This window comes from Protopterus annectens, chromosome 7.part0 (assembly GCF_019279795.1).
Source record: "Protopterus annectens isolate FY-2018-M chromosome 7.part0, PAN1.0, whole genome shotgun sequence".
Classification (NCBI taxonomy): Eukaryota; Metazoa; Chordata; order Ceratodontiformes; family Protopteridae; genus Protopterus; species Protopterus annectens.
The window spans coordinates 754731195-754756147 of record NC_056739.1 but is presented as its reverse complement, the minus strand read 5'-3'; the positions used below and the strand labels follow the sequence as shown (position 1 = coordinate 754756147).

Genomic DNA, 24953 nt, shown 5'->3' with positions numbered 1-24953 from the left:
GTTAAAGATTTTTTGCAAGTACAGCCACGTAGGTTTAGTAGACACTGGCCAAATAGCACTTTTTCTCAAAATGTTCGCACAGACCAAAAAAACAAGTGGGTTCTAACAGGCATGCCACCCCAGGACAAGTGGGTTTTCCATACCTTGCACAACCAGCGGCTTCCTGCCAAAGCCAAAATCAATGGACACAGGCCCAAAAAAAGAGGAAACCCTTTCACAAAAGGCACAGACACAAAAGGGCATGTTCCATGACCATTCCCAAAGTCGGGCAAGCAAGCAGGGCAGAGGTCAAAGCCTCAGGACCTTGCCCAAACAACAATACTCCCTCATCACATTCAATACACCTTCCTCCACAGGCAAAAGACACATTCTTGGGACAATCTTACCTCCTGCTGTTCTCTTGCAGGCTCCTTGCTCATGACGGGGCCAAATTGACACTAAACCACCCAAACAGACACATAAAAGGAACATACAAGACTACAAGTAGTGGAGAAGACCATGTCCTTCATACATTGGTGGAAACCTTGCTCAATGACTGCCAGGCAGGCAGGGGCATACAAGCATGCTGACTGCAGACACTTATGCAGTGCCTGGCCTGGGGCTTACAGACTGACTTTTAAGGAAAATACTCAGACAAACTTCCCAAGGATTCAAAGGATCAGGCTAAGAGTCCTCCTATAAGTGAATGCATTCTGAAACTTTACTGGAGGTATACAAAATCCTCACATACCTGTGCAACTAAAGTTCAAAGAGAAAATAAGTGCAGATTTACAGTAAGGCCATTCCTGGCTCAAGAAAAAGGCATACCTGTGGACAACAGTCAGACAAATCAACAAGAAGAGGCTAAACATTCTTACAGCAAGATTTACATGTGCAGACTTCAAACACTGTTAGAATAATTTGGCTTATCTGGCCCTTTCTCAAACAGTGCTCCATACAAGAGATAATATTCTATCTACCAACAGAATATAACCTATATTCAAAGAATCTCAACTGGGCAAAACAAAGTTCACTGCTACCTACATTCATTAATTTGCCTGGCAAAGGTAGCATTTTCAATGAAAAGGATGGGCACAAAGGCAAGTCTGCAAATACCATCCTAAAAATGACATAGAGATACTATCAATTCAAGAAGTGCAACATTAACAACAGATGCTCATTGGGCTTAACAAACAAGGGAAGGGCAAGCTGATGCTATTTCAGCATGTGACAAGCAAAGGCTTTGCATCTGCTTATCAAAATGCCCCAAGCAGTAGCTTCATGCAGTCAGATTCTATCCCAACATCATCTAAGACAGAACACAGCAGAATCAGAAGAGGGGCAAACATTCAGGGGGCACACAACATCACTACACACAGAAACTATGACTAACTCATTATGATCAAGCACCAGCAGTGCTGTTTTACATACAAAGGCAGCCTTCCAAGAAAGGGACAGACAGGCACACATACTACCAGCAGCAGAGACACTAAAACAGCATGCAACACCAGGGGGCCCTGCTGGGGGCAATGAGGCAGCTGATAAGGACACTTTGGCAAACCCGAAAAGCAATCTAGCCAAGATCTCAATCAAAAAGAGATGCTAGCTGTACCCCCCACAAGACAGCCTTCCAAGACCAACTTCATCCATGAAAACGGGCTCGTTGGACAGAGCTGACCATCACAGTATGGGAAATAAATAAGCAGGTATACCCATCCCTTTTGCCTCCTCAGACCAGACAAAAAGATTCTGCAAAAGACACTGGAGACAGCTAAAGATGATACAAGGCTGCATATGGCCGCAAAAAACTCCTCCCTATCACCCAGAAGCTACCTCCGCTCCCAAACATAAGATACAGCTGAATCTGCTGACAATCACCATGATCAAGCAACCAAGGACTGCCCCCCATTCTGCTGAGCCAGTACAGAAAAAAGTACTCAAACACTGCACAGATACTCAAGAAACCTGTCATGGTATCACTTGCAAGCTCAGGACTAAAAACCTTTCCAATGGGCTGCAAAGATGTCATTTAGACAAAAGAAGGCCTACAGTTAGAAAATGATGGCACCAGGTGTAGTCCTCATTCTTGATGCAATACTCATGGGAACAATGAGGAACTGATAGATTTGAAGTATGGATAATGGATCATGCCTCTGCCATTTGAGAAATTGGAGAATAAGCCACCACCACGCCTGTCAGCTCAACTTTAAAGGCATTTTTTAATATTACAATTAAGAACTCACTGGAGATTACCAATACCTGCCAGGCCTCCTCATAACCTGTCATTAAAGCTTCACCCCTCCTCCTTTGAGCCAGCTACTACTGCAAGGGTTTTGTTTTTACTACAAAAAGTAGCTCTGCAATACCTTTTGTTTTCAGCTACAGCTGCTACAGAGCCAGCTGTGCTCTGGAATTCAGCTCTGCTTATGTGATTTAATCAGGAAGCCTCTACCAATCTGCTCAGCCAGCATTGGCTGTGAAAAGTAGTGTCTTCATGGTGCAAAAAGGGTCTATTCTTCATCCAACTTTTTCATCCAGAATTTAAAGCTACAAGTTTTGATCCATGTGCACAACTTTGGATGTACAGCAACTTTTAAAACCAAACTAGGAAAAACAAAGTTTTTTCCAAAGTGGCAGTGTACACAGGTGGATTATGCTTTTGCCAAAGGATTACAAGATTTTCCAAGAGACTCAGCAAGTGGGCCAAGTTTATGCAACTTGATCACAAGTGATCACACCACAAGCAGGAATTTCTCAATTGGTCACAAACTGCAGCCACCATGGCATCTATGCAGCACCACAAGCATCCACTGGGACAACCAAAAAGCAGGCCACTAGAGAGCGCACCACACCACTCAGCAGACACCTTCAGCAACCAGGGACATTTTGCCACTCTACACCATCAGAGGCAGTTCTTTGCAACCTGCTTCTGCAGGGCTACCTTCACAACTGCTCTTACTCAGCTTTCTTGAGTGCAGCACACTGCTGTTGCTATCATTCTGCTCCTCTAAGCTGCTGCAACTGCCACACCTACTCACTGCAGACACTTTTAGTAAGTAATGCTACTAAATGTAGATGTTCCAAAGCTTCAATATTATAGTTGTTGTTCTCACCCATACCCCTTTTTTCTATTTATCTTATCTTTCCTTCTCTAGTTATACCAAAACAGTTAGTTTATATTTATCTTTATATTATTCAAAGTTTTTTTTCTATTTTGTGTGATATATGTATATATATGTATATATATATATATTAATTTATACCTTAAAGGTATATATTATATATATATATAAGAAATATATATATATGCTTATTAAGGTTTGCTTTTTCTAGATGCAAGGGGATAAACTGGCGTGGAATGCTTTTTGCAGAGGGGACGCACTGAGCTTTTGAATACCTTCAGGAGGTTTTTGGGCCAGCAGGAACACCCAAGGCAACCTGATAAATAACAGAATACACTCACAACTGCAAACATGCTAACCCTACACAAATGTACACATCTTTCAATATCACAGACACAGCACTTGCATTTTATAGACACCAAACTTATTCCAGTAGACCAGATTCACTAGGAAGATATTTTGAACTAAACAAACATTTAAACCACAAAGACCAGTTAAGTTTCTAAGTTACACAAAAAACAAGACCTTTAGTTATCTGTATTGCCCTTATTATGCGGATTATTACTAAAACCAGCCTTTTAGCAGCTAAGAAAACTATTATTCAATACCAAAACTGTTATTCTACTAGAACAGTAGCCACCTCTCCTAATAGTCAACTTCTCTCCCTGCCCCTCATACTCAATCCAGCCCACACTTGGGCAAACCCTCATATTTCTGTCCTCAAGAGCCAGGGATAATGCTTCTGGAGCAGAGCTTCCTTTTGTCTCACTGTGTTCTGAGCCACACATGATTTGTGGTTACACATGATTTTCCAGAAAGGATCGCTGATCCCAAAGATAACAGAATGAAGGTGAGGTGGACACCTAATATAGCAGCGTCGTACCCATACTGTCCTTAACTCCTTCCTTATCCTTCAACGTCCTTCCCCCCTTCCCTCCTCTCCTTTGTTTTCGAGGAGTTTTCCTTGGCTGAGTATCTTTTTGACCTTCACATTTGGCTTCACACTATTGGTAATTTGACTCTGTGTTGTTTGGTGTTTTTTTTGGGACAAGTTTTAGTTGTATTAACTAGGTTGTGCTGTCTAGTGTGTAAGTTTATGCGCTGGGATTGGGGTAGCTGGTAGTGGGCATTCTGGGATAAGGGGCGCTGGGCATTCTGCCTCCCAGAGTGAGAGAAGAAGCAGAGCTCGGCAGAGGAACAGAGAGAAGGGCCAATCGCAAGAAGGAAGGAAAGATGAAGAAGAATAAGAGAGGGAGTACATAGCAGGTAAGGTAGGTCTTTTTTCCTTTTGAACCAGTTCCTTTGAACCAACAATTTTATCTTGAAAACTTTTCTTGAATTACTTTACTTCATGAGAATTAATTTAGCCCAGCCTGCAGCTGCAGGTTTACCTTTTACCGGTATTTCACACTTCCAAAGGTGCCTCTTGGGACCTATCCCACCTTCATGCCGAAAGTGGCTCACAGAGCTGCTAATGAAACAGTCTATTCAGCTCCCACTCTTTTTTTTGTAACTCAGAGAAGATAGAAAATTAGTTGCATCTCATACTCATGGATGCAGTGTCTACTCAAAACTTACCTCAGTGGGTAGATGTCTGTATTTCATTCTGCTGTGATCAGCATAGGGAAAACCTTAAAAAGCATGGTAAGGAATGTTTTATTTATTTATTTATTTGCTACTATTGATCAGGTAGGTGGGCTGGTCCACTGGCCATTTTCAGCCTCAACCCATGCTCTCAGGGAGTATACAAACACCTCTCAGCGTTAATATTTGGATTTGTTGTTACAATTGTTGCTGCAAACGGAGAGGTATTTGTACCGCTGGGAATATCTTTATTTGTGGTTGGACTTACAAATATTTAGTTCACAACTGAGGTGCAGTGCAATATAGTAGCAGTTGTTGTAGTCATAATAATAATAATTAAGTGGCTGTTTAACAGTTCACAATCCAAGAAAATGATGGTAATAATTTGTAGAGAAAGTATTTATGTTTGCAATATATACACATTATTTACTATTGTAATACAAGTTATCCATTCATACCTTTTCTAGATATTGTAGGCTGGACCTGCTTTCTAAGAGCAGAGCAGGATTTCCATTCCAGTTTTGCAGGGTAGGTGTGCTGTCTCTTCCTGTGTCTCTAATCAGGTCTGTCACTGCTTTCCTACTCTTAAGACATGTTTTGTATGTCAGTCTGGCAGTGAACTTTAGGATGGATGTATTACAGTTGTGAGCATATGTAGTATAATTGTAGGTGGTCAGGCAGAAGGATCATTGCTGCATTCTGTGCATACTGCCAAAATTCTCCCTTATGTCCGAGTCTAGTTTTGTTTTCCTACTAGGGATGTATCTTGCCCTTCCCAACTCATTTTCCTGTCCCCTTGAGTGGGGCAGACTTTTCAGCCTGCGCCTGTGGCTTGGAAAGTAGATTTGTTGGTGACCAACTCAGTCACCCATAAAAGAATTGAAGGTGGCTTGGTAACTGTCCCTTTATACTATACATCCTGCTGACGTCTGTACCATGATAGATATCTGAAAGCTGTGGCAGGCAGGCTGGATAGTTGGATATTTGCCTGCAGCATGATTCCCTTGTTATGGATGGTGCAGTGGTGCACACGGTAGCATTGTCACCTCACAGCAAGAGGTTCTCCAGTTCAATTCTCGGCAGTGTTGCCTTCACTGCGGAGTCTGCATGTCCTCTCTGTGTTCATGTGGGTTTTCTCCGGGTACTCCGGTTTCCTCCCATATTACAAAGACATGCGTCTGGAGTATTTCTATCAGGGCCTCCTCTTAAAATTGGCTTTGTTCCAAGTCGGACTTTCCCGGGTAACAAATGTTAAATAAATAAGTGATATTCTGTGTCTGTGATCATATTGAGTTGTATACTGTTATGGTTAGTGTGACACCCATGCCCTGACCCAGCAATCAAGGAGCCTCAATCCTCACTACTAACACCAGAGAGGGTGTCTCATATATGAAAAAAGGATAACAAATACACACCGTAAAGTGCAATTTCCCTTAAGAGTATACAGAGATCACAGTCAGTCCGGGGCTGGTCGCTCCCTTGCTCTCCAGGTCCCCAATAAGACTCCCCATTGGCACAGCTATAGGGTCCAGATCTCAGCCTAGCTGGGCAAGCTAAAACCTCCAGCACCCTCTCTGTCCAATCAGTGCTTCATGTCATTGCCCAAGTAACTGACACACACACACACTTTGAGATAAGAGTTTATACAACCACACAGACACTCCTGGGAAAGGTTGGCACAGGTTCTCCAGCTATGCCCCTGTTACCCATACTACATGGTAGTACCACCTGCCACCACCCAGCTTATATTTATCAGATACTCAAAGGCCCTTAAAAGGGTATCCAATTATTACTGTGCTATTGCACATTATTTACGCTTGCTTGTTTGACTTTGAGAACTGCATAAAAAATATATATTTTTTAATAGTTAACACCGGATTATATGAAGACTGCTATATTATAAGCATTATAGAGATGCGACAACCCATTTGAGTTTTTAATGATACACTAGCATTATTTTATGCATATAGAAATGTGTGTAACGAAGGGTAAACAATTAGAATCTTACTAGAATAGTATTTAGATATATATTATATTTGCATTTAAGTTAAGTATTTACCTACAACACACGCACCTACAGATTAGTAAGTGCTGTAAATTGAATAGAATCTAGTGAGATATGTAATGGTGTTATGACATTTTGAATAGACAAGCAGTTGTAAGATGTATTGTGTGATACTCCTTTAACTGTGTTAATTATTGTATCTGAGTTAATTGATGGAGTTTATAAATTACGTGATGCATGAGTTTGAATTATAACGGTCTGACGAAGCTACGGTGAAAGCGCTTACCAGTTGTATTAGTAATAAACCAGTTTTTATTTCATTTATTCAAGTCTTCATTTATCGAATTCTTTACACTGGATTTTTATGTGTGCCTTGGTTACCTCTCAGCGTTAATATTTGGATTTGTTGTTACAATTGTTGCTGCAAACGGAGAGGTATTTGTACCGCTGGGAATATCTTTATTTGTGGTTGGACTTGGTATTCCAATTGGTAGTATAACTAAACAGTCCAGGCTTATTAGAGTGACTTGGTACAGTAATCACTATAAATATACAATGTACTCTAGAGCTTAAATTATCTCTACACAAAACAGCCACAGTTGAAAGGTTTTAAAATATTTAATAATAAGTACTAAAACACAAGACAATACTTCTTACTACACAGTGCTATTCAAGAGTTCAGAGATCACAGAGAAATACTTAAAATAATTCAGTTGCACAGTTCTGACATCACAGAAAATCTTTCTAGTCTCTAGCTAATTCTAAGAGAAAACACAAGTGTAAGATAACTTACTTAAGAAAACAGGCAGAGTGCTGATGAGTTGGATGGTCAAGACAAAAAAATCTTATTCCTCTCTGGTTCTCTTTGTTTAAATTGAAATTGCAGTTGTGATTCACATTACATCATTCTTCACACTTCCCTGGGTTCCCAGGCTAATAGAAACTGCATTTACATTCTTAACATCTCCTTTTGTTATCTTACAGCTGGTCAGGAAGCAAAGCAATAAAAATAATTTGCATGTTTAATTCTAGCAATTTAACTCTTGGTTAAAACATTAGAAAGAATTTCTTCATCTAGACCTATTGGCACCACTGTGTACATCAATGGGTAACAACATGCTTTACTTTGGTCAGTAGAAAGCACTGTTGTTTCATTTATTTCCAGTTCCATATGTAACACTATTTCTTTACATTTACGACAACAAGGCTGTAGTTTACATTCATATTTACAAATGACAGAATTATCTACAAAATTCTATCTGGCTAGTCTGGCAGCCTTCATCTATCTTAACACACTCTTCACAGTTAGTGAGATGCCCATGCAGTTACACTAATACTGACAGGGGCTTAAGTAAGCATTTGTCTATCTCATCCCATTCAGTCAGCTCATTTTGATAGGACAAGCTTCAGATAAACAGTCAGTGATTGTGTGCAATGTTTAAGTTCTAGTCTCAAGAGACTGATACCTCTTTGCTTTTACAACAGGTTAGAACAAGCAGAGGAGGAAATCCAAGAGCTTACAGGTGCAAAGAGGAGGCTGGAAGCCCAGCGCACAGATCTGGTTAACAAGTTCCAGACCATGATGCATACTCATTGGAATGAGGTGCTCAGAGTCCTCACAGCAGATGGTTCCCCTCAGAGTCGTAACCAGCAGGTATGCTTGAGTGCACAGTAGGGGCTGTACTAATTTTTTCACTCCTTTGGGTTTTTTTACGTAGATGTTCTTCATGTTTCACTGCTTGCAGGTAGCCCTCAGTCGGCCTAAGTATCAAAGTCTTGGGTCCTGCATCGGTTGCTGTCTCATCTTCCATGATGTCGGGTAGTCAGGGGCATAAAGCATACAGCCGATGCCATTACATCAGTCTTTCTTGCCATGCGGTGCCCGAAGCAGAAGCAGTTCGCAAGTGCCGGTCAGCCGACTCCTGAAATTTTCGTTTTCGAGTTTCAGATCCGAGGTCTTCGAAAAAGCTAAGTACCCCATTGGTGATCCTTTTTCTTGCTCTAAACCGATGTCAGTAAAAGTTAACAATTGTATTTCTTGTGGAAAGCAAATACCTCATAAAGATTTTCTTTCATACTATATTCCTTGCTTAGGCCCAGGCCACGACGTCCCTTGCTGTCGGTTTTGTGCCGTATTCAACCCTCGAACAATTCATCAGTTCATTTTCGCATCTAACTATTTTGGTACTCTGTTCAATTATCCAGAAATGGCTTCAGTATGCCACCCGACTACTGACATTCTGAAAAAACGTAAAGATAAAGACAGAAACAGACCTCATAGGTCCAAAGCTGCCGACGACGCTTCCGTTAAGCTAGTCGCCAGTTCGTCTGTACTCAGTGAGACGCTTTTGTAGCCCCTGATACCTGCTACTTCAGATTCGCAGGCCTCTACTGAGACCCATTCGAAATCCGGTATACTGCGAGATGCTTCTTCGACTATGGAACCTGCGGATGTCTCTATCTTGGATGGGTCCGGAGCCGCTGTGCAGGCACCCGACTTCTGAGGGTGTATTCAGGCCTACTGACTTGTATATTAAACCAACGCAATCTTCGTCTTCAAGGCCTAAAACTCGATCCACGCCTAGAAAACTGACGTCCAGACTGCATGGTCAGGCCCCTATGCCTAAAAAACAAATGATTAGAATGGTTGAAGACCTTATTACTCTAATCGGGAAGCCACCCTTCTCCCTCTAAGAGACCTAGAACCGATTTTCCTTCTGATTCTTCGGATCAGGATTCTGAAATTTCTGTTTCTTCTGATGACCAGGATTTGTCCTTATCTACCTGTGAGGATTCTGATGCAGAGGACTCCATTCCCTCTGCTTCCCCTCCAGAAGATTTCTCTTTTGGTGAAACTTTGCATACTGTTAGGGAGCATTTCTGCTGGGAAAGCCAGGATTACTCTGACTCCAAAAAGAGGCTTAGGTAATTCTTACTCCTACCTCAGCAAGGCCTTTAGCTGTCCCTCCTGTAGTGGACATTGTAGATGATGACTTCATGGAATCTAGCCTGGCCCCAGGCACTTTACCTCTGGCTCCCAGGAAACCTGACAGGTATTAGAGTACCTGACTCTCACAGGTTCCTCTTTAAGAATCCTACTGTGGATCCAGAGACCATTTCACAGGGACCCAAAGGCTATAACGCTACTACTGCCAAAAACCCTACCCCCTCTGATAGAGATTCCAGGGCCCTGGACAGATTGGGTAAGAAGGTATACACTTCTGCTACTTTGGCCATTAGGGCCTTAAACTGCCAGTTTCATATGTTAAAGTATCAGCAGCATATTATTGGATTACTTAAACAGAAAAATATGTTGATTCCTGGCTGGGCTGAAAATAAAGAATTACAGGATTTAATGCATTCTGCTGAACAAGTTGGTAAACATACTTTGCAATCTGGTTTTGATTCCTTAGAGGCATCTTGCAGGGCTGATGTCACTGGGTCTGTACTTAGAAGGCATGCTTGGCTTTAAGGAGCAGACCTTACCAGATCATGTTAAAGCTAAATTATTGGATGCTCCCTTAAACCAAGACCGCCTGTTTGGCAACAAAGCAGAAGTAGTACTTAAAAAGATGGAGGAAAAAGCTAAATCATTGCAAACTGTTAAAGATTTCCTGCAAGTACAGCACCGGCCTTCTAAGAATTGTTCCTTTCCTGTCTCTTCCAGGCCTTCTCAGTCCAAACCCAGGACCAGCAGACCACCCAGGCTTCAGTTTCAAGGTACTCACAGGTCTAAGCAGTGGGGTGCTCCCTCTTCCAAAGCTGGAAGTGGTAAGACACCCCCTATAGTAAACTGTCACAATGACTTAACCTTAAACCTTCCAAGCCCTGCTCAACTGACTGTTCCTTCAGGGAGAAAGATTGCCCTGCATGCAAATAACTGGGAACTCATTACCCAAGACAAATGGGTTCTAAATATAGTTTCCCAAGAATACATATTCCACTTCCACTCCTTACCAACCCCAAATGGTTGGCCAGACCTACCCCCAAATCAGTGGGCACAGGCTCAACAGCAGGTTCTCAATCTTCTAAGTATCAGGGCTATTCACCCTGTCCCAAACGAGGATTGGGGACAAGGTTTTTACTCAAGACTTTTCCTGGTACCCAGAAAAGGCAATACCTGGCGTCCTATCCTGGACTTGTCTATCCTAAACTCCTTTTTGGTAATCCCAAAATTCAGAATGCTAACTCTTCATCAGCTGCTTCCCATGCTAGGCAAAAATGCTTGGTTGGCAACATTTGATTTAAAGGAAGCTTACCTGCATATCCCAATAAGGGAATCTTGCAGAAAATACCTATGCTTCAGAGCAGGCTACATGCACTGTCAGTTCTCTGCATTGCCCTTTGGCTTATCTACTGTGCCCAGGGTATTCACAAAGTGCATAGCTCCAGTCATTGCATTCTGCAGGCAAGGAAATATTCAAATATACCCATACCTGGACGATTGTCTAATTCAGGCAGAAAGCCAGGACATACTATTAAATCATCTGGCATTTGTAAAGAAACTGCTAAACTCACTGGGGTACACCATAAACAAAAAGAAATCTCACCTAGTACCCTACCAACAAGTTGTATTCCTAAGAGCAAGCTTTAATTCAACTTCCCAGATGGCCTACCTCACGCCAGAGAAACAAGTTTATTTGACAGCCTACTTCAAACTACTGGCCACAAAGACCCAGCTATCTGCAAGGAAAATACTGCAAGCCCTGGGGTTCATGGCCTCTTGCATTCTACTAATTCCATATGCAAGACTGCATATGAGGAAACTACAGTGGTATCTAAAAAGCCTATGGTGTCAACATTCTCAGGACCTGGAATCAATGAGTCCCATCATTCCTTGTATAAAGACAGAGTTCCTTTGGTGGGCAGAGGCCTGCCACCACAACAAGGGACTGCCATTCACTCTACCCCCTGTCACTCAAACCCTAACAGACGCATCAGACTATGCATGGGGTGCTTACTTGGCAGGGCAGTTAATTCAGGGCAAATGGGACCCAAGTCAAATGCACCTGCATATCAATCAAAAAGAAATGTTAGCTGTACAGAATTCTTTGACAGCCTTCAAGGACCACATTCTTCCAGGACAATTATTGGTAAAGACGAACAACACCACTGTTATGTGGTGCATAAACAAGCAGGGGGGAACCCACTCATACCCCCTCTGCAGATTAGCCATGGCTCTGTGGAACACAGCCTTGAGCTACCAAGTGCACCTACAAGTTCAATTCCTGCCAGGCAAGCTAAATACACTGGCAGACGACCTAAGCAGAAATCTCATAGACCACGCAAATGGAAACTGGAGACAAAGATATTCAACATTCTGAGAAACAAATGGGGGAGCCCAGAGATAGACCTGTTTGCTTCCCCTCAGAACTACCAGTTGGATAAATTCTGCACAAGGAATCCCCACAGCCAAGCTTGGAAAGTGGATGCCTTGTCCTTTATCTGGAAAAGCCTCTTAGTTTATGCCGTTCCCCCTCTGCCTCTCCTCTCAAAAATTTTACTAAAGATCAAACAGGACAAACCAAGGACAATACTCATTGCACCAGACTGGTCACCCCAACACTGATACCCCCTCTTGCGCAGTATGTCACTACTGGAACCATGGCACCTGCCTCGACTCCTTCCCTACTGTCCCAGCAGGAGGGGCCAGATCCTGTACCCCCAACTTCAAACCCTGAGCCTGGCTAATTACCTGAGTTCTCCTATACCATCCCTCAGCAAACAAGTGCTGGATGTCATCCCGGAGGCAAGGGAGGCCTAGTACTAGAAAATCCTATGCTGAAAAGTGGAAAATATTCTGTTTTTGGAACCAGGCTCAGAGGATGGGCACAAAAATGCCCAGTTTACCACATATTCTTCAATACTTAACAGAGATGCTTCACAAGGGCTTTTCCTTCTCTTCCATTAAAATTCATGCCTCAGCCATTTCAGCACATTATAATACTGAGCCACCCCTCTTCTCTCACCCCCTATTGAAACAATTCCTCAGAGGAGCCAAAAATTTAAGACCACCCAGGAGAGCTCCTACTCCTGCCTGGGACCTTAACTTCGTATTGGAACAGCTCATTCTACCTCCTTTAGAGCCAGCTGCAACTGCGGAGTTGAATTTTTTTTTTGGAAAACAGCCTTCCTAAAACAGCCTTCCTTCTAGCCATTACTTCAGCAAGAAGGGTGTCTGAATTACAGGCAGTGGAGCCTTTCATCATTTTTTATGCGGACAGGGTGTCCCTCTGGACCAATCCTTCCTTTATGCCCAAGGAGGTATCCAGTGTGGCCCTTAATCAGTCCATTAATTTGCCAACCTTTTCTAATCCACAGAACAAAGGGGAACGAATACTGAATCCTTGGACGTGCACAGACAACTTACATTTTACTTGGACAGGACCAAGACTCTCCGGAAATCTGAACAGCTGCTAGTTGCCTTTATTGCACGGGCAGAGGGGAAGGCCATTTCAAAGCAAACCATTTCTAAGTGGATAGGCCATTGCATTATTTTCTACCCCTCAGGGGATAAGATCCATTCTACCAGGGCTACATCTACTTATACAGCCTTTCTCAGAGGTGTTCCTACCAGGGGCATCATAGAAGCTGCTACCTGGAGTTCTACATACCTTCACCAAGCATTACCACTTGCCAATTTTTTTCTAAATCCAGAGCTGGTTTTGCCACTACAGTCTTGCAGGGCCTAATAGCTCGTCCTAATGCTCAATAACTGCCTCCTCCCTTCCTTAGCTTTGAGAATCTCACAAAATGTAATGACTGCAACAGTGAAACACTAAGAACATAGTACAGTTGTGTACACTTACCATAAATGTAGATGTTTGAGTGTATTCACTGTTGCAGTCCTGGTTACCCTCCCTCCAGCCCCCTGACTTCTATTGTCTGTACCTCTCTTCTTGTTTACTATACTTAAGGTTTCTGGTGTATTTACTTTTTGTTGGAGGTGTAACCTTATATTTAATTGCTTCCCATTATGGGGGCACCTGACATCTGGGGCAAGAAAAACTGATGTAATGGCACCGGCTGCATGCTTTATACCCCTGACTACCTGACGTCATGGAAGATGAGATGGCAACCGATGCAGTACCCAAGACTTTGATAATCAGGCCAGCTGAGGGCTACCTGCAAGCAGATAACCCAAATGTAATGACTGCAACAGTGAATACACTTGAACATCTACATTTATGGTAAGTGTACACAACTGTACTTTACCTTTCATTTGAGCAGAAGTTACAAAAGCTTTAGAACATGCAGTCTTAATATTATTTGCTTTTGAGTATGCTTTGGAATTTGCTTTACTAATATCCTTTTAGTTTCATAATAGGTTCTTCTGATATGGAGACAGAACTTGCTAGCAAATGAGTGACTTGCCTACACAGTATACCCATTTTCTTGTTAATGGGGACCGGAGAGTCTAATAGGGAAGTTTTTTCCTTTCTGCCTCTTTCATGCTGTTAACTAATGAGTTACAGACTCTAGTATGTAAATAATGACATTGTCAGTGGCTTGGTAGGTAGCCCACTCATTTCTGATGCTGATAGATTAGAAGACTCGAGTCCTATTCCTATACCAGGTACTCCTCTCTTACCCCTTTCCTCATACTGACATGCTTCAGTAATTTAACCACCATACTAGCAACACCTAAACCCTGCATAATTTTCTATAATTACCCCCAATTCTTGTTGTCAAAAGTCCTTGTTATATCGAACATTTTCAACTTTCCTTCTCTTTTTTTCGTATTAATTCAATCCACTACCTCACTTCACAGTTCTTTTCTATCCATTTTCATCTTCCGGCACTAAATTAAATATCTTCTGCATTACCTTCATACCTATCTTGTAGTCAGCATTACACAAAGTAACTAGTCTCCAGTTCTTTAACTTATACAGTTTCTACTTTTTTCCACAAAAATACATATATCCTGATCTTTTCAGCCTCTTAACTACTCACTTATAACCTCAAAAAAATCTTCTTTATCCATATTCCTATAAAATCTGTAACCTGCTTGTCCCATACCAGGAAAACTGTCCACCATCCTCACTCCTGTAATGGTCTGTAATCTTCTTAATTCATTTTTTTTCTGACCTCGTGCTGTCCGCTTTTAAAACTAGAATTTTTCCATTCCACCACCCTTTATTTTCTTTTTTATATGTATTTAAAATATGTTTTTGTCGCTCACAACAACATTTTCCTTCACCCCTGTCTCTTGCACTATATTTCCTGTGGGATTTCCTAGATGGTTGCTGCCTGAGTAACAGTTTTATTACAGCTCTCCCAGTGAGAAACTGAAAAATTATGAAATAAAAGCCACCACCATTTATCAGTTTGGATAAAATTCAATCAGTGATTAGTAATTAAACTGCCTGGATACCAGCAAAGAAAAACATTGAAAAGTAAGTGAAAAGCAACTAGAAAAAGAAGCAGAAGAAAAAGCTCTTGATGGTAAGAACTTTGCAAAAAGCACTTCAGTTTTCAGCTTTAGTACAGAAAATGGCTTCATATAACTTAGAAGAAAAATGTAACTACATTGGATTCACTCAGAGATATTTAAAATAAGTGAGGCAACAGAGGAATGTATAAAGTCAAATGACAAAAGTCTGGGAAAATGGAAACAGCTTTAAGTAGCTATTCAGATGAGGTGATAGAACTGCTGAAGTCAGTGGTTGAAATGAGCGGAAAGACTGGCAAAGCACGACACCAAGAACAGCTGTTTCAAAAAATAGTAGTTAGATGACAGTGTCCACAAAGAAAATGTGTGATTTTCTGCCATGCCTGATGAACTGTAAGGAAAAGACTGCATTCATTTTATGAAAATACAAATAAACACTTGGATTGGTGTTCCATAGCAGGATTTTTTAATTGAGAAGTGCACATTGTGTGTATGCTCTAAATCTGGCCAATAGACAGCAGGCTATATACGTGTATTAGTAAAGATGCAGTCAGAAAGAGCTGCTCCAGACAAAACTATGGCAAGAGAGAAAAGTAATAAAAAGTGGAGACATCAGAGTGTTTATGGAAAATAGTTTGCTGTACAGTAGATGAAAGAAAAGGAGGTTTATTCCAGCAAGTATGGGATGTCGAGGCAGGTGTGAAACTGAAATTGCTATAGTCAGTGGTCTCAAATATATTTTTCATGTAGGATCAGTTTATGGAAATAGAACAAATTATGCAGGAAAGAAAAAAAACATTTAGCTAGCAAAGAGTGAGCCAGCATGCTTAATGGGGGGCACTGCTTCGTAATCTTCTCATGATAATCTATTCTATTACCAGTCTTTTAATGGAGAGACAACACCTAAACGCATTATCCCATATATGGCTGTCCACAAATTACCTATGGTATGAACCCAGTTATTCTCATTAGAGGTAATATATAATTATCAGCCATGGGATATAGGGTATGACCAATCTCTAACCAAATGGGATAGGTTAATTCAAGCAGAAAAAGGGAAACTGGCAAGGGTTGAAATGGACTGCAAGGGCAGCTAGCCTAGTGCTTGCCTACAAACCTATAATAAAGCCCTTGGAGAGGGTTTTTTTCTGTGAAATATTTCCATTATTCCAAATAAAAATGCTTGAGTGACAGAAAATAGCTTGGAAGCTGAGTAGAAGAATGAGTACCTTGGAGTCAAATCAGATGCCAGGGTTTGGAAATTGAGATGATCAGGAAAAAGACCAGCAACAAAGGGAAGTTAATGAGTAGGAGCGTGAACTGTAGAGCATCTGTCCCACTAGATATATTTTAGGAGTGGATTGAAAAAGTAACTGCATTAAAACAGTTTTATACAAATATTGATTAATGAAAAAAATCTCTGAAGTACACTGCATGCTATTCTATAATTTAAAATATGTTTATATAGTGAGTGGCCAGAGGTATTTTAAATATAAAATGTATGAGTTTTGTCAGTGACTGCTGTGATAGCCGTATTAAATTAAGAAAGTCATTTTTTTCTTATTTATAACTTATTCAGTCTATACACTGTAAAAAGATAGTCTGGAACGAAGCAAGTTAAAGGTTATGTAATTTTCTGATCTTTGGAGAATAGAAATGGATTAAAATATACTTAATGTTATTTTTTTAATGGTGGATGTGTAGATTTATGGTCTTGTTTAAGCTTGAGACATTTTTAAGCATAGAAACTTCAAGAGAATATGTTTAAAAACATGAATATGGTAATTTTTCTTGCATTTGCAATATAATTCAGGTGTTTATCATTTTAGCATTCACTTTTGCTAGAAGACAAGTAGCTTGTTAGTGCAGGCAATTATTTTATTTTATTTTCATTTTGTTTACCAGGAAAGTCCACTGGGCCATAGATAACCCATTTTCAGTGGCGACCCATAGAGAAAAGCTCTACAGTACCAAACTTTAACCGTTTAAATTACAAGATGAGGGTTGCAAGAAATAAATTTATATAAAATACATAGTAAAAACCATAAGAATAGTATAATTTGTATAGTGAACGTATCAAGTAAAGATTTACAATGTGTAATTACTCTCCAATCTCTTTTTTAGAGTAGTATTTATGACACATGAAATAGGGTAGTTAAGCAGTAGTATAGCTTGTATAATCTAGGGGGGGCTTAGTGCAGGTACACTTCCAGGTTGAAGATAGTTGGTTGTGAAGGGAGGTTTTGAAAGAGGTAGGGTTTTGGGTTGTTCTAATTGATAGAGGCAGAGCATTCCAGTTTTTGGGTATTGAGCATTAGTAAAGAAACTAGCCAGGTGGGAGATTAGGTTTTTGAACCTGCAGGAGTTTTTGATCCCCTGATCTAAGGGGTCTGTTTAGGTGGTAGCTCAGTGTAGAACTCAGGGCAGGAAAATCTAGAGGTTTAAAGAGCATTTTGTGAACTGTGATTAGTTTATATGTAGGAGTGATAGGAGAGATAATTTGGTAGCTTGAGCCCTTTCAGTGATTTAAGAGCTGTGCATTGATGGATGGAGTATTTAGAATTTATTGCAAATTTAGCAATTTTGTTGTAGCATTTCTCAAGTGTGGATTTTGAAGAGCTTTGAATGTTGGCAAGCAGAAAGGCACTGTAGATGAGTGAGGGTAATAGTTAAGTTATAGCTAGGTTTGCTTTTGCTGATGTACTTAGGAAGTGACTGTGTCTATAGAGTTCCACGTTTAAGTCAAGTTTTGTGAATGTTGTGTTGTATATGCAGGTCGAATTTGATGTGTTCGATTGTGGCTCCAAGGAGCTTTTTGTGGTTAATGACTTTGATTAAAGCCTTACTATGAGAGTAGATGTTGAATTTGGGGGGTTATTTTCTTAGGTGTGAATAGTATGATTTTGGTTTTATTTGGGTTCAGGGATAGGTGGTTATTGTCCTTTTAGGATTCAGTGGAGGAGAAGGCCTTTTGACTTGGTTGTAGTAGGTCAGATATAGAGTTGACAGAGCAGACAATAGTAGAGTCATCTGCATATTGTATAACATATCCTTGAGGCAGAGATGAGTGGAAATTGTTTATGAATATGCTAAATAGGAGTGGTCCTAGCATAGAGCCTTGGGGAACTCCAGTAGGGGTATTAAGAAAAGGAGAGATGGAGTTTTCCAATCTGACAGCCTGTTCTCTCTCAGTTAGGTAAGGAAAAAACAAAGCCTTGGAACCACAAGTGACTGTATAATTTATTCGCAAGTAAAACTTTCAGACACACTGCTGCTTCCTCAGGCATCAAGACACTAACATTTCTAAAATGTACTTATAACAGATGGTGCAATAGGCCATTAATCATTTAACTTAAAAATATACTGTATACTTCTATAAAACATACAACTACATTACTTTATTTTATTCCGTAACTCCTTTAAAATTGGTTTTATACTAAATTCATCATTAAGATCAGGTGAATGCTAAGCAAGGGGTGATGAGTGATAGATGGAATGAGTGATGTTGATTGAAGTTAATGAGGAGAGGACTTAAGTATAAGAGTGAGGATCATGGGGGTGGGTGGGAATAGGGATAGGGTAAGGGAATGGAGTGAGCCCAAGCGAAGAGAGAGGGAGTGGAGCGAGAAGGACCTAGGAAGACAAACGTGGTACTGAAAGAATCTATAAGATATGAAACATACAGTAAATTAACTGTTCAGGGTAAGTTGTTAAAGTTAAAAGGGGAGGTTTGCTAGCAGAATATTAATATTATCTGAGGAAGATTCTTAGAATGGACTTTTAACACAGACTTTCATTATTTACAGTTAGCAGTAGATGGTTCTAGGGAAAGAGACTTAGTTGTAGGGACCACATGCAGGAACTATTGTATACTGCTTTTTTCAGGGAGAAAATGGTTACAGAGAACAATATCAAGGCAAATACTAATACAGAAGGCTATTGCCTATATGCAGTTTAAGACGTGCACTTTATAGAAGCTGAGCAGTCCTTGATGCAAGGGTGGTATTGGACAGTTGATGCTCTGTTTGTTGGAAGGCATTGCTGTTGCCTGGTATTTTGAAAGTTCAGTTCTGTCAGGAAGATAACACCTGTGTGAGTCGGCCCTTCAGTATGTATTGTTTTCTCTAAGGAGATGATGATGAAAGGTCTGAAAAATGTATTCTGAGTGAAATTGGAAAGGTACAATTTAACTTTCAAAGGATATTTTTGAACAATTCAGTTAAAATAAAGCTCAAGTAAGACTTGAAGTTTGAAACTGTGAAAAGTGAATAGTTATACAAGTAGCTGTCTTCCTAGCCAAATTAATACTTTAGTTCATTAAATAGTGCATAATATAGTTTAAGGGCTGTCAGTGAACTTTTAAGGCTAAATGTTAATATTTACTGAAAGCATGCAAGTTTTTCATATATAGGAGGGAAACAGAGGTGTACAGTAAGAACAGAAAGTGGCAGCATAGGGTCTAATATGTACATTAGCACATGATTAACCTTAAATTTGTAATAGGTACTACTTGTGGGTGCAGCCATCAGTTTAGGGCAACTACTGCTGTTTAGAGGTTCGAAGGGGGTGAACTTCCTTCTTGCATAGTGTATTTGTGAGTTAAAAGAAGACTTGTTTGAATATATATTTTTTCTTGAGTATTTTTATTAGAGTAAAAAGTCTGGGAATATGTGGTTTGAGTTCAGGTAGAGATTGGAGGAAGCAACTACTTATAAGATCAGGCTATCAGTCAGTGTGTATGTACATGTAAGCTGCAAGATGGAAACATGTAAATTTAAATGACTTGGCATGTATAACATGTAACGTTATCAGAATGGCCACATTGTCAGTATTAAAAGAGAAAGTACATGGCCATGCATGTATAGATAAAAAGCAAAGAATACTGTGCAAAAAAACAGTATTGCAGGAGATGCATTTCGATAGAATGGATGTGGACACCAGTTTTAGTGAAAGTGGATGTGGTGATATGTGGCTGCTGGACAGGGTTTAGATTTTGGGGTAATCATTGATTATAGAGAATATACTTTCTGTGAAATGAGAGTTGAATTGTATTATGATTTTGAGTGATGAATTATTGGGAGAGGGGTTAGTTGTATTTATTGCTGAAATGCAAGATTTCTTTAATGGCTGTCCAGAATTTTTTAGGGCTGTTTTTACTATTATTATGAAAGTTATTTTAGTGTAGTTTTTTTTGTCTTCATTAATTTGCTTTTTAGTAAGATTGTGAAGCATTCGGAAGTTTTCAAGATCTTGTGGTGTTTTATATCTTTTCCATTCTTTCCATGCTTTTTCTCAATCCTGCAATAGCATTCTACTCTTTTTGAATAGCCACATTGCATTATTTGGTTTTAGTCTCTTTCCTCTGGGAGAGATGCAAGGCTATTTAGGATATTCAGGAAAGTTGTATTGAATTAATTTATAGTATTAGCATTTTTAGGAAGTTTCAGTTAATGGATGATAGTGTAATGAACATTTATGGGTTAAACTTTGAAAGTTTGTGTGTTGTTTTATAAACATGCTGTTTAACTGGATGTGTGAAATGTCTGGTTGTATAGATTGGGAGACAGATATACATGAGGTGGCATATTTGCTAGGGTCTGATACAAGGATTCAGTGTAATAGGGAATTTGATGTTTTACTGTAATGTGTGGGGCTATTAGTTGTGTGAAACCAAATAAACTAATGCCCCTACTTCTAGTGTAAACTTTAGTCCAACCAATAGTAGTAGTAGTTCTTGTGGAATATGGATATCTAGTGTAGGCTGTCTTCCAATATTCCTGTATTACTGCCAAGAAGGATATAAATAACAGTAAGAAAGTAATATGAAGCTCTGCTGAATTAAATTTTGGTTTTGGTTTGTTGTAAGGAGAAATGGGGTAGTTGGAAAATATTAAAGGAACATTAAAAGAATACCAATACTTTGCCTTTCGGCGATTGACCATTGCAGGGTTAGAGTAGCTTGTGGAAGAGAATTGTCTTAATGATCATTGTGATATGTGGGGCCGGGATTAGATGGAATGTCACCTCCTAGAAAGATTTTAGTATTTTGGGGCAACAATGATTCTTATTTTTTTGAGAGTATTTTTCTATGTAATTTTGTTTTGGTTTGAGTATTTAGAGTAAAGGTGAGAGGCGTTATCGAATAGGTTTTGTGTGATGTGTGGTGAGTGTAGGGAGGAAATATGAATAGGTGATTGGGACAGAGTTGGAGATATGCTGAGAACTATTATAGAGTCTTTGAGAGCTATTGCAGAGTCATGGTAGGGTGAACAGTAGCCCAGTAGCAGGAGAAGACTAGAGGATAAGCTGAGTAGTAGCATGATTAAGTAAAGGTATCTGTATGTTATAGTTGGCAGGTAGTGGGGAAGTAGAGATCGAGGGAAAAAAAGCTGGCGCAGCATAGAAGGATATTTAATGGCGGTACAGTCTGAAAGCTGATAAAGGGTTGGTAGAAAAGACACAATTTTATTATTTATTGGCCTTTGTTTATTGAGTTGGTCTGACAGGAAACAGCTAATGGGAAAATTGTTTGTGTTGTTAACAGTAGGCAATGTAAATAATTCTGTACAAGTTAAATAAAGAAATTTAATTATTTCAGTAGATGCCACTAATGAAATTTAATAACATTAAATCAGAATGTAAACTTAAACATAGGTTCCATTCAAAGTAAATAGAATAGTATGTTTATTATTTCAGTTAAAGAATTGTCAGGTGAAAAGTGCTTTGTGTATAACGTAGTAGTTGTGGAAATAACAGGTTAGTTTAAAGGGACAGATGTGTATTTCTCTGTAGTATTTGTACATGTGCAAGACTGTTGGATTGAATGTGTTTGTTTCGATGATATGAAGTTGAATTTTGTGAACTTTCATCCTTCTAAATGTTATCATCTCATTCTTTTGAGTTTCAATCATGTGTAAATTCTGTAAAGTGATATAGATCCATTATCAAACACCTTTTTTACTCTCCTTAATTTTACAACTGCACACACTCCCAGATCTTTTACTATAAAATCCTAAACATTTAACTCCTGAGTGTTCATTATAGGTGTTCTGGGAACATTCTTCCTTCTCCATATGCCTCCCTTCCACACAACTCCTGAAACTGTTCTCTAAAATTCTAATTCAAAAATCTTACAACCATCAAAACTTACAATATCCCTTTTCAATTTATTCCGTTGCTCAAAAATAACAAACCTCCTTAATTCATATTTTAGATTTCCATTCACCAATAAAACAGAAACATTATCCTTTTCCTTTTTAATTATATTTTAACTCCTTAATTTTCTTCTTTCATTTTCTAACCCTAGTCCCAGTTGAATGTTTCCCTTTTCCCCGTGCCTACCTCTTCTTCCACAGTCAAACATTCAAACCAGTTTGCAGTCTCAAATCCCTTTCCCACTTTACCAGACATCTTGTTTATTATCAGAATCTATTTCATTTTTAGTACCCAACTTATCTGCTTCTTCAGACACTGCATAATTTTCTTATCACATTTAACTCATCCTCACCTTTATCCTTCTGTTCCCTTTCATTTCTTTTTCCTCTCTTCATCTTCCATTGTGGACATTCAAACCATAAACTGCCCTTCTTATTTAGAATATTTCTGAACATATTTCTACAATATCTGTCCCTTCTCTTCACACTGGTTGCATTGTATTTTGTCACATTCATTAGTCAAACTTGTATAATTTCCACAGAAAAAACAATTGCCTGAATTGGATATGGTAAAGTCCTCCATTTTTCCTTTTTTAATAATAACACATTGCAAATGTTACAACTTTTTATTTTTAAGATTTTATTAGGTGGGCTGGTTCTAAAATCCTTTTTAGCCATGTGCCAGGTATAATAATGCAGCCTTATGAAACAGTTACATTATATAGCATACCAATCATAAATTTTTCATTGAACAGTATATAAAGTTTGTAAATAACAAAGGAAGTGGATCAAACAATTTCCTGAATAAGCATATTAATGTCAGAAATAGGCTTGTGTTAAATGCATATTAAACAAAGGTTTGTTCTTGTGTGTTAATAACATGAGTGTAGAGAACAGTCTTCACATTACAGAGAACATTCATTATCATGTTAGTAACAAGATTGTAGAGAACCAATAACAAATCAAAACATAAACCCACTAAAGTTCGAGGGGAAAAATGTCAGCAAATAAAAATCTTCTATTTTATTAAGTGCTTTCATCCAAAGTAATGACAAGTCTTCACCAGAATAAATGGAACATTCAACCATTGCCTTTTAAATACATGTGAAGATAATGTGATCATCAGTTAATTAATTATCTTAAACAAATATTCCATTATGTCACTTCTACTAACCTGGAATAAAAAATATTCTATAATATTTATAAAATCTAATACCCACATAGAAAAAATGTCTATATATTTATGTTTGTATACATATATAATAAATACTGTGCTATAAATATATTATAAATTGCCAGATAGATGAACCATCAGTTCATAGATTAAAAGTCCACAGTTTTAAAACACTACTAATAGAAACACTGTCATTTAAGCCTAGAAACAAATTAGAGTTTAGTAGCAATTGCCACCATAGTTCCCTATTTTCCAAGGTAGTTTCCCAGTCCTCACCTTTCAAAGTTAACAAAACCTTTTCTAACACAAAGAAGGTGAATTTCTAAAATTTACATATTAATGTATGTTTATATAAGGTATGCAGTATCCCTTTTTCTTATACTATACAGATGTTCATAACTGTTACATTTTAAGAAGTCTGTTTTTCCCATGTAAAAAGTTGGACATGTTTGACAACTAGCCAAATAAAGTACCCTGGTGGTGTTGCAGTTAAAATTTCCCTTACAATAAATGACCCTAGGGTAACTACTCTTACTTTGTCAATATTTATATATAGGTACAGTAAGAACAAGTATTACATCTCCTTCTCACCTTTTTATAAAATATTTTAAGTTTTCTACCTCTTTTAATGCATCTTCTGTTGCTAAATGGTAGTACCATAACTCTCTCAGCATTACAAGGGGGTCCCCACCTAAATTATTTTTCACTTTATCTCTATTCAAAATAGGTTTAAAGTCATTAACCCTTTTAACTAGTGCTTCCTTCTCTGTATGCTTGCATAACTTTTGTGGGTAACCTCTCTCATGAAATATGTTCTTAAGCAAATCTAATTCATTTAAAAAAATTTATGATCTGAAATAATATGTGATGATCTAACCATCTGCCCTTTAACAGATTGTAGAGAACAGAATTTAGTCCTTTTGTAATAGTGTTTAGCAATGAATCCTGTTCATCAGGTCCATCTAATCCAACTTATGGGTACAGAGCCATTTGTAGGATTGGATCCAGCCCATACCAGTGCTCCAAAGCCTTGAGTTCTTTAAGATTTATCCCTAACGTAATCCCACTGGACACTAAATATCCTCCAATCTTGTTTGCCACTTTCAATGTATGAACGGAATTTCTGAACCACAACTAAGTGGCAATTTAATGTCGTTTAAAGCCTCTTCCGTTATGGGATTGTTGTATTATAGCTCTTTTAGGATAGCTTTCTGCTCAGTGATGCATTAATTTCCCATTTTCTGAACTTTTTTCCTCTTTCTCTTGTCCCTTGCAGTACTCTGTCTGGAGTTCCTGTTACTACTTTCAGCAGATAAAACAATAGAGAAAAATGGCTATTTTATATATTTTGTAATTCAGATGCCCACAAGGAACATGTCTATTGTTTGGGACCTGCACACTTAGTCACTGATTGTGATATCTGTGCCAGATTCAACTCTTGGGCCCCTATCGATTGGAAGAACAAGATAATTCTGAGAGACTTTCTTCCTTCTAAGTCTTTTCCTTCAGTTGCTGGGACTTAAATCCCTAAGAAGCCTGACAA

General features: G+C 39.0%; 1 protein-coding gene across 1 annotated transcript in view; it reads left to right on the top strand.

The window, feature by feature from the left end:
* The window catches only part of CNTROB (centrobin, centriole duplication and spindle assembly protein), a 1846056-nt gene that overhangs the window by 830299 nt on the left and 990804 nt on the right, over window positions 1–24953 (top strand). The window contains exon 12 of the mRNA XM_044077286.1: window positions 8176–8344. Coding sequence (XP_043933221.1) covers window positions 8176–8344 — 169 coding nt within the window. The remainder of the gene's footprint in view (window positions 1–8175; window positions 8345–24953) is intronic.